Below are 11,467 nucleotides of genomic sequence, written 5' to 3' on the forward strand. Positions count from 1 at the left end.
CTCCCATCTTTAGGTGAATTCAGTAGTGGGCCTCTTCGTCTTGCCTGTCTGCTCTGCAGGAGGTCCTTTGTGGAGTTATTGTTGTTTGATTAGTTGTAAATTCCAGGGGAGCTTTACAGAGGCTCACCTCACGCCGCCATTTTGATGACTGAATCTAGTATTCAACTTAATATTGAATTTAAATAGACTGAAAAATTAGAGAAATATAAGGGTAAAAGAAATACTTAAACACAATTTTTCCCCTTTGCTGAATTTTTGACTATTTAATTCTCTGACAAATGAAATTAATGCATCCAAAGACTTTTTTTTAAAGAGTGAAATCATTTTTTTTTGTTTTTTTTTTTTTGTAATTGGGGAATATTGGGGAACGGTGTGTTTCTCTAGGGCCCATCAGCTCAAAGTCGTGTCCTTCAATCTAGTTGTGAAGGACACATCTCACTGGCCATGTGGGAATGAATCTGGCAACACTGTTTTTCAGAGCTTGGGCTCTAACCAACTGAGCCATCCCACAGCCCACCCACAACCTTTTTAAAGTTTAAGTTACAATCTTTCCAGCTGTTGGTGTAGCTTTGCTGTAGCTTTGCTTTTTTTTTTTCTAGCCTTGTTACTCAAAGTGGGGCCAACGGACCAGCTGCATCACCTCACCCCAGACCTGCCCACCAGCTCCCAGGTGAATTGAGGCAGCTGGTCCACAGTCTAGACCTGAGTAGTTGGACAGGTTGAGCAGCTTGGCATTAAACCTGACAGACATGTGGTACTTTCGTCTACCAACAGCTCCCTGCCCTCCTAAATCCTAAGAGATTGGTTTACCTAGATTGGCCGTTGGGCTTTCTGAGGAAAACTTGAACTGTTCCCTTAGTGTTCCTTAAAATGTGGTCCTCAGACTCTGCAACAAAAGCACCTATAGTGTTTATTGGAAATGTGGATTCCTATGCCCAAGTGCAGACTTCTCCATCATAACTTTGCTAAGCTGGGACTTGTAATCTGCACATTTAATCTGCACCTGAAACTCATTTTAAGTCTGTAAAGTTTGAGAACCAAAGCTAGCCTCAGGCCCCAACTGTCTTTCCCCTTTTTATCCCCTCCTCCCAGCTTGTTACCATCTCTTTATTGTTTAAGAAAAGGCAAAAATATAGATGTCATGATAGGGAAACACTACATTAGTCCCATTGGAAAAGGAAAGAAAACCAGAAGTGTGTTAGACTGGAGCTCTTGGACTTCAGTCTTTTCCTTTAGGGGGAAGCATTTGGAAAGATCCAAATGCAGCACCCAAATTTGTTTACAAATCAATAAAATGGAAACTGTAACTTTCCTTCAATTTGTTTAACCTCAAGGAAGACACTGCCTTTAAATAGGACCTTAAGCCTTTTTCCCTAAGATCATAATAGTTTGCAATTAAAACTCAACATGGCTTTTAATAAAAAATATTTAATTTAATAGAAATATTTCTTTTAACCCACCTTGTTTAACACTGATCTACTCTCCATGGTAATTTATAAAAGGAAGGTAAAAAATCCAAATATTATAATAAATAGTGTCTTGATTCCATTTATTCTAGTTCCTGTTCCTTTAATGTTAGCTTCTTTTTCACCTAATTCAACAGAAGTTTGTTGAGAATATTTATACCAGTCACCATACTAAGTACACGATACAAGAAGGCCAGGACTCAGTATACTTATAAGTTAGCAAGAGAGAGTGAAGCAAGAGCAAAAGTGAGAGACTGGAACAAGGAAAATTCCCTCTGAGTGCCACGCTGATTGGGGATTGGGTCCAAATGCAGTGAGCCTGGAAGAAGCAGTTTCTAAATCCACCCAGGTGATGGTGGGAGGATTCCAAAGGCTCCAAAGAGGCAGTTATGCTTCAGCTGGAACTGGGAGAATGAATAGGTATTTACCAGGTGGACAAGCTGAGGTGGGGAGCAGTGAAGAGAGTCAGGGGCAACTGCCTTTACAAAGACTTGGAGGTCTGAAGAAATCTGGTGAGCTTGGAGGGTTACCTGGAAATTGACAAGTGTCGAGTCCCTGGAGTGCAGGATAGCTGGGAAAGAAAAGCTAGGACGAGGTTAAGCAGGATGGCAGGCACCAGATCCTGAAGGATCTTTTGTAAAGTCTGTCATAGTGCTTTCAAAAATGGCTTACTATGGTTCAGAGCTCCATGTGCAGTCCCATGGGAATATTTATCCAATCAATGTCATATGCTTATAAACTGGGAAATTTTGCCTGTAGGTTGAAGGAGGATTTATTCAAGGCATGGGATTATATACCACAGAAGAACTGAAATATTCCCCAGAAGGTGTGCTTTATTCTCGGGGTACAAATGACTACAAAATCCCCGCTGTTGCTGAAATACCAGAAGAATTCTATGTCACTTTTGTGCGTTCCCAAAATCCCATAGCCATCTACTCATCCAAGGTAAGAACTTGAGATCTCTCTATTCGTTTGCTAGGGCTGCCATAGCAAAATATTTGACTGGATGAATTAAAAAACAGAGGTATATTTTCTCACAGTTCTGGAGGCTGAAAGTCCAAGATGAAGGTTTGATTTCTTCTGAGGCCTCCCTTTAGCTTGCTGATAGCCACCTTCCCACTGTGTCCTCACATAAGTATCTTTCTGTTTGTGCACATGTCTGATGTCACTCTCTCTGTGTCTTAATTTCCTTTTCTTATAAGCAACCCCAAATACGTTATTTTAACTTCATTGTCTCTCTAAAGACCTTGTCTCCAGATATGGTCATATACTTGGGTACTAGGGGTTAGGACTTCAGCACATGAATTGGAGGGGTGCTTAGTTGAGCCCATACTCCTTCAAGAAGTAATGAAACAGTCTCCGGAATTTGCTTCCTCCTTGGAATTGCAGATCCCAAAGGGAGATGGGAAAAGGAAAACAAACTCATGACAAAGTGGTGCTCACTGACTTTCAGAAACCCAAATAGAATCTTCACTCTTGAGAGAGATCATGAAACAAATTTAAATCAAATAAGATGGGTAAAGGAGGAGTCAAACATCTTTATTCATTAGGCTAAGTGCCACCATGGGATAAAACTGAAGTTTTAGGCAAATTTCACCAGCCCAGAGTCTTCTTTTGTGCACCCTTTCCACATGTCCTCCAGATTCGATTCTTCCTTTCTCACACCCTTCCCAACTCAGCATGGGCTTTCAAACAAGTTTCTCCCTGACCATTGATTTTCTCTGAGGTTTTAATGGACACAAAAGGTGGTGACCCATGTCCCTGTAGCCAGGGGGGTCTCACTGGCCCATATAGACTTAAGGGAAAGGTTTTCTAATACAAATATACAAAAACACAACTTCTCCCAAGTAAGTGCTATTCTGAGCCCATATCTGGCCGTACAGATGGCATCTTTAACCTCAGGCTTTCAAGGAATTGTCCATCTTTCTCAGGAGTAGGTCAAAGTTGGCAGGAAGGTCAGACTTCCTGTATGAAAGGCCTCTGTCTCCACTTGTGCACCAGGCTTTGGCCAGGGACATCTCTAACGACTGTCCTGACAGACCCTGCCTCTTGAGGTCTAGCCATCTCTATGCTGGTTCTGCTCCAAATAGAGCACAGGACCTCCCTTCTTTTTCACCTCAGAGGAAACCACTTCTTTCACCAGATCCCTCTGTCCTTCCACATCTGCTTCAGAGTGAAAACCACAGCATGAGATAGTCTTTATTTACTTAGGGAACTTTGTCCTATCTCTCTTCTAAAGCCCTGGACATAGACCACAGACCAGATGACTTTGAAGAAAGAAGAAAAATTAGTACAAGAATTATTCAGAATACAATGCCCCCACACTGTTAATTCAAAAACATCCAACCCACACCAGGGAAGTGAGCACATATGAAATATCAGCAGTCCAGAGGCAACCATCTCACTGTCTTTCAAGCTCAGCTACAAAGATTGTGGTCTTGCGTTAAACACAAATGATCTGAAACCAAAGTTGGAGTACCCTACAGGACACCAAGGGCTTTGGTCTTCTTGACCTGGAGGAACAAGAGTTTTTAGTTGCCCTGATGTCCTGGGGCATTTTCATGAGCTACTCTGAGGAGGACCCCACACACAAATCGGCATGAGGGGAATCAATTCTGGCAAATCAGACACAATCCACTCTGAGGGTAATATAGCCAGAAGAGGTGAGTGAGTGTGTGTGTGTGTGTGTGTCTGTGTGTGTGTGTGCATGTGTGTGTGAACACAAATTAGTCCTAAAAGACTCATGCATTTCTGATGTCCTTTTGCACTCCTTCTCAGGGACTGGGTGAGGCTGGAGTGTTCTTGGGATCCTCCGTATTTTTTGCCATAAAAGATGCAGTGACTGCTGCCCGAAGAGAAAGAGGATTGACCACGACCTTCACCCTGAATAGCCCAGCAACTCCTGAGTTGATTAGAATGAATTGTATGGATCAGTTTACGGAGATGGTAAGGGTCGTGAGGAGAGGCTCCTGTTGTAATCTCCTGTACATGAACTTTCAGGTTCTTGGCATAAATTTGGTAACCACGACAAACTTTACAGGGCAGGTTCATCTCTTCCAATGAAAATTCTCATTTTCCCACCACTTACTTCTACCTATATGCTTCAAAGCAACCGCAAAGTGAGCGAACCTCTCTAAATGATGGTTTAATTGTTTCTGACCCCAAAGAAAAACACACCCAATTCAGTCAGTGTTAATAGCAAATGGAAGTGGTAGGTTATTTCTTTAAACATTTGGTTGAAATGCAGTTGATGTGATATTTTAATTACCCCAATAGCCAAATTATATTAAATAGATATCTGATCCTGTCAATTATTTGGAAAGTATCTGTTAAGCAAATTAATAAAAATAACTTAAATGAAACTATCAAGTCTCATTAATAGAATATAGTTCCATTTTCCAGCTGCTAAAAATATATCTGGAACTATCATCAGAGACTATTCCTGTATTCCGCTGCTTACTGCAGCCCTAAATGAGTTTCTGGCATAAAATTAAATTGTACTTTATGCCTTTGAAATTACAGGGCCTCCTAATAAGATGCATCTTATTCCAAACATAAGAAGTTCATGAGAAGTTCATCACCACCAAAGCAGTATTACAAGGACTCTTAGAGGGACTTCTTTAAGACGGGAGGGGAATTAAGGATGGTGAAAAGGGAAGAGACTAAGAAGAACAAATTGGGTGTTATACAGTAGTCATGGGGATGTAGGGTAGAGCATAAGGAATATAGTCAACAATATTGTAATAACTAGGTATGGTGCCAGATGGGTACTAGATCTATTGGGGTGATAGATGGGAATGGGGTTGGGGACAGGGTGAAAAAGGTGAAGGTATTAAGGAATACAAATTGATAGTTAATACAGTAGGGGGAATATGATCAACACTGTTGTAAAGATCAGGAAAGGTGCCAGATGGGCACTGGACTTATCAGGGGGATCACGTCACAGACTGTGTAGGTGCCTGACCACTGTGCAATACACCTGACGCTGAAGTAGAATAACATTGAACGTCGACTATAAATACACAGGTATATATAGTCACAGGATGTGGAGTAGAGCATAGGGAAGATAGTCAATGGCATTGGAACAGTTATATACGCTGTCAGAGAAGTAGTAGCTTGCGGGTGGGTTATCACTTTATGAGGGGTTTAAATGTCTAACTATTACATTGCTTTGTACACCTGAAACTAATAAAATGATAGTAATAATAATTATAATAGGGGCAATAAATCGATCCAAAAAATGTTTATGAGAATAAGGAGATTTATGACTCAAGGACAGAAACATGAAAATTATGATTTTGATAAGGATAAAGTGGACATTGACTTGTTCTTTTTAAAAATACAATATTTCTTAAGTATAATTTTTTCATATAACAGCAATTTTTAAAAAAACAAGAAAGAAATTTATTTCTCAGAAACAAAAGGAAGTTCTGGAGCCCAGGGCAGTCCAATAATGCCATCTGGAATGTAGGTGGCTTCCCTGTTCCTCTTCCACTCTCCTCAGATTGTGGCTTTCAATCTCAGGCTTACAAGATGCTGGCCTTACCACTGATGTCACGACTGTGCTCCAGGCAGGAGAAAGGGATAGAGTCCAAAGGCTACATGGGCACACCAGCATGATTCAGACCCCTTTTGTTTTTTAACAGAAACTTTTATTTTATTGCGATGATTAAACAGATTTTCTTCCTTGACCTGTTTATTAAGTTTTTTGTTTTGTTTTTTCATTTTTTCAATTACAGCTGACATTCAATATTATATTAGTTTTAGGTGTATAACATAGTGGTTAGACATTTATATAAATTACAAAGTATTCTCCCCAATAAATCTAGTACCCACCTGATACCATACATAGTTATTACAATATTATTCACTATATTCCCTATACTGTACTTTACACCCCATGACTATGTTGTACTTTATAATCCCTTCCCCTTTTTCACCCATCCTCCCAACACCCCTCCCATCTGGCAACCATCAGTTGGTTCTCTGTATCTGTGAGTCTGTTTCTGTTTTCTTTGTTCACCATAACAATGTGTCATTAGTAACTATCTTCCTTCTCTTGATCTTTTTCAGATACCCAGAGATGATCCTTCAACATTTACACCTTGGTCCATCCGTGTGTCTTAATCCTATATTTTCCTTAGAAAATGAAAGAGTTCATGATTGACCTTAACATTTTCAAACCAGAGCAAAATACAAGTTGGCTCCCAATTGTCAAGGGTAATTTTTGCATGTTTTAATTATTCTCTGGAGTTTAGGTCACTGCATGATTATGTTTTAGGATGCAAAGTTTCACCAAAATGTATAATAAAGGGTCAAAATTATTTTTGAAGAGCTCACAACACATGGCAACACACCAGGGACACAGAAGTAGTGGCCAGTATTTTTCCATTTACGTCAGCAAACAGGATTCATTACATTTTTTTCCCCAGAAATAGATTTGTTTAAGTTATGGGGAAGGGCAGAATCATTTCCAATGTTAATTCTGTCATTGAGTAACATGATTCTTTGATGTAACTCATAACACCTTTTCATAACAAACATACAAGCACCTGAGTCAATAGATTTGAGTTTCTCTCACCCACCAGAACAATCCATTTACAAGTGAATAAATTTAGTCTTCCTTTTTCCTTTCAAAAAGAAAAGAAAAGAAAAGAAGCAGTGGCTGCTTTTCCCATTGTCTTGGATGAGATCTGAGAGAAACACTTGGCAGAGAAAGCATCCTACTTTGGTCAAGCCCGTGTTCACTCTGCAGTGAATGATTTTTAGATTGAGCTCCCAGCACCTGGGAGGTTTCTGAAGGAAGAGAAAACCAAAGAACTGCAGGCCTCACCCCCAGCCCACTCAGCCAAGCAGTAACCTTTGTGTTTAATTTGTTCACACTTCATAAGATTTCATTCAAACAAAAGGTTCCCTGGCTGAAACAAGTTTGAAAATATCCAAGGTCAGTTTTCAGTTTCCCAGAAATTAACATATTTTGTTCCCTTAATCCGAAGTCCTTTTATTTATTTATTTATTTATTTTTTATGGCTCTTTTTTTTTTTTTTTTTTATTTATTAGTTTCAGGTGTACAAGACAAGGTAATACTTAGACGTTCATCATTTAAATCCCTCACACTGTGAACCCCCCTCCCCCCATCCACTATCCCTCCGACCTCACACTGAACCATCACATTACATATATAAAAAATTATAGTTGGCATTCACCGAAGTCCTTTTATATCTTCCAACCCTAATACCATAATCTAATCATAGTATTCTAAAGCTGTTCTTATACATTAAATGCTCGTATTTTACATCAACGCTGAAGGATTTATCCCAAGCATTTTGAAACACAATGATCCATGTTTTTCATTGGCAGTGTTCCTGCTCCCCTAAATGGGAATCTTGTGCTCTTTGTGTTCACTGGTTTCCTTTTTCCAAGGGACAAAGTAAAGTGGTGAACCAACTGTGGACCCCTAAAAGCAATCCCTGTGTCAGTTTTTCCCTACGTGGAAGCAGCCATAAGAACAGCCTCTGTCCTGTCTCTCCTTCCCCAGCCGGCCCCCCTCTATTACCAATCCTCATTGAATTAACTCCTGCTTGTCTTTCAGGCCTAGATGTCCCTTAGGGCCTTCCCTGATCCCTCTCCACAAAATAAAGCTAATCCCCCTGTTCTATGCTTCTCACAATGGTAAATATTTAATCACATGTTAATTGTCTCTCTTATTAACCATAAACTCCTTGGAGTAAGAAAGTTGTAGATCTTGTTTTCCACTGTGCCTCTACCACTTTGCATAATGCCTGGTGCGAGATAGATGTTCGATATCTACTGGGTGAATGAATCACTAATGTTCATTTAAAGTATTTTAGGTAATCAGTCAAGCATTTATTAACCCCTGCAAAGAACAACTTGTCATTCATGCTGAGCATTGAGAGGGATACAACTAGCTATTCTAACCTCCAGGAGCTTATTACCTAATTAGAAAATTAGACACAAACACTGAAAGGACAGCCAACCATTAGTGGCAGATAAGAGACTAGTTTCCTGGTTCCTGGTTTGTTAAATGAAAAGTAAAGAAGCAATTGGCTGGATCTACTGGTGCTTTTGGAATTAAGAGAAAGGAGAGAAGGGAGGTTTGATGCTGCTTTTTGGTGTTAGATAAAGAGGGAGGGAGGGCAATAACAGTGGGACAGGAACAGGGTTGTTAACATTGCAGACATAGAAGAACCTTCTTCAGTCATTCAACAAATACTTATGGGAGATTTACTTTAGGGTAGGCAACTTTCTAGGCCCAGGGATATAGTGCTGAATTGAAAGTAATGTCCCTGACATCATGGAACTTACATTCCAATGTACAAAGCAACTAAAAAGGTGAACAAGAATCCATGTCAGGTAAACATGAGTGCTATAGATGGAATGAAATGGGGTGGTACAGACAGAATGAAGAAGGTGCTACTTCAGACTGGGTGTTCAGAAAAGATCTCAGACTCAAATAAGAAGAAGGCATCAGCCATGCCAATGTCTGAGAAAAGAGAAGTTGAGGCAGACTGCATAACATACACCAATGCCTTGGGACAGAAAAGAATTCAGCACTTTCAACAAGCAGGGAAAGGGCCAATGTGGCAGAGATTACAAACAAGGGAGAAAGTGGTTGAAGATGTGCTCAGAGAGATGGGTGGGGCCAATCCCGTGAGGCCTCCATGGAAAGCATATCAGGTTTTGCTAACTGTGAAGGTAGCCGTTGGAAGGTTTAAGCAGAAGAATTATGATGAGGAGAGTAGTTTGATTGGAGCAGAAGATTGTTTTTGAAGAACAAGAGAGTCTGAGGCCAGAAGCAGGGACAGATTGTGGAGGGCTTTGCACACTGGGCCAGGAATTTAGTCGTTATGTTCTAAACCTCAGAGAGCTGTTGGGGGTATTTTTTGCAAAGGTGGCATAATCAAAAATCTGACTTGAAGGCCCTAATTCACAGCATCATCTCCAACTTCTCCTCTCATGACCCTGTTATGTATTTATTCAGCAACTATTTAACACATGTGAAACAATCACATACACACCCAATTACATGCACATGTTTGTAAACACTCATCTCCATAGGTGCATGAAGATGGGACCTAGGTATTACAATTGTAAAGAAAGTTGGAAGCTGATCAAGGAAGAATCCACGATGGAGGAATAGATAAACACTGTGGTTGCCTTCTCCAGTGACCACATTAAAATTACAGCTAAATTAAAGAATAATCAACCTGGAGAACCATCTGAAGTCTACATGAACAGAAGTTTTATAACAAAGGATATAAAGAAGAAGCCATGTTGAGACTGGTAGGACAGGCAGAGATGCGGAACAGGTCAGCCCCACACCTCCACGTGGCAGTTGAGAATTCGGAGGGACATCTCAGCCACGGAAGTTCCCCACAGAGGAGCAAGGGACCCCAGCCCCACACCAGGTTCCCCAGCCTGGAGTATTTATGCCAAAAAGAGGCCCCATGGCATTTGGCTATAAAAAAGAGTGGGGATTCCAACTGACCAGATTAGACAGAAAGCTCCAGGAAACCCAGGTACCCTTAAAGTTCCCACTCAGAGACTCACTCACAGGAACTCACCCCGGGCTCTGGTGGAGGGATAATGACTTGGGAGGTGTCAGAGACATACAGGGAGAGACTGAGTTGTGTAACGTCAAGATGAGAACAGAGTGAGTCACCATTTTCCCTGTGTGGAGTCCTTCTCCTGTGTAGCTAGCAGGTGGACACCATCTTTCCTGTGTTGAGCCCTCCCCCACACAACCAAATCTGAATGTGTATTGGCCTATAAGCTCCGCTCACTCCACCCTGGTCACTTCCTGAGACCCCACCAAACTCGAGCAATGCCAGAAGCGTTTTCTCAGCTACTGTGTTTCCCCAAAAATAAGACGTAGCTGGGCAATCAGCTCTAATGTGTCTTTTGGAGCAAAAATTAATATAAGACCCTGTCTTATTTTACTGTAATGTAAGACCTGCTCTTTAATATAATATGATATAATATAACATAACATAACATAATATAATAATACTGCATCTTATATTAATTTTTGCTCCAAAAGAAGCATAGAGCTGATTGTCTGGCTAGGTGTTATTTTCTGGGAACGAGGGTAGCAGCCAGCCCTGCCCACATTGCACTCTTTTTTGGACAATGCTCAGGGAACCGTAGTCACCAGGTGTGCGGCAGCTGGCCTCAGTGTGCTCTGAGACTTTTGCTGAGTAACTCCAGGCTCAGTACTGGCACCAAACCAGACCACCGCAGAGCACCATCCAATTAGCCCCACAAGTGACACACATAAAGAGCAGTCTCAACAGGCAAATCCCACTGAGGCAAATCCCATTACACAGGGTAAGCCCCCTCACAGCAGCTCATAAGCTATGGATGTGGCCAAAGCCCACAGCCAGTCAGTCTGAGGGTCAATCCCACCCACTAATGTGCTAATAGAAATCAAGGTTCATATATAATAGTAGGGCACACACAAACCATACAAGGGACATTCCTGGAGCACCCGGAGCAGGTGCCAGGGAGTCTGTGCCACTGGGTCGCACAAGGGCACATGCGACATAAAGTCACCCAGCCAAGACTTGGAGATATAGCAGATCTACCTAATACAAAGGAATAAACATAGAGAAGCAGCTAAGATGAGGAAACAAAGAAATACATCCCAAAGAAAAAACCAGGAGAAAACTCCAGAAAAAGAGCTAAACGAAATGGAGGCAAGCAACCCACCAAGACAGAGTTCAAAAGAATGGTTGGTTATAAGGATGCGCAAGGAACTTAGTAAGAACTTCAACAAAGCAATAGAAAGCAAGATAATAATAACAACAACAACAACAATAAATAAATAAATAAATAAATAAATAAATAAATAAATAAATAAACCATAAAAAAGACCCAGTCACAAGTGAAGAATAAAATAATTGAAATGAAGAATGCACCAGAAGGAATCACCAGCAGACTAGATAAAGTAGAGGATTTAATCAGCAACTTGGAAAATAAGG

At 40.8% G+C, this 11,467-nt stretch overlaps 1 protein-coding gene across 1 annotated transcript in view; it reads left to right on the plus strand.

Moving 5' to 3' along the window:
- LOC308498560 (aldehyde oxidase 4-like) overlaps positions 1-7,101 on the plus strand; it is a gene marked incomplete at its 5' end in the record, with an annotated part of 96,312 nt that extends 89,211 nt beyond the window's left edge. Inside the window, 3 exon segments of the mRNA XM_081050782.1 lie at positions 2,226-2,411; positions 4,245-4,412; positions 6,540-7,101. Of these exon segments, the coding sequence (XP_080906908.1) occupies positions 2,226-2,411; positions 4,245-4,412; positions 6,540-6,593 (408 nt within the window). The 3' untranslated portion in view covers positions 6,594-7,101.
- Between the last annotated feature and the right edge of the window lie 4,366 nt (positions 7,102-11,467).

The sequence above is a fragment of the Rhinolophus hipposideros genome, assembly GCF_964194185.1.
Source record: "Rhinolophus hipposideros genome assembly, chromosome: 6".
NCBI lineage: Eukaryota > Metazoa > Chordata > Mammalia > Chiroptera > Rhinolophidae > Rhinolophus > Rhinolophus hipposideros.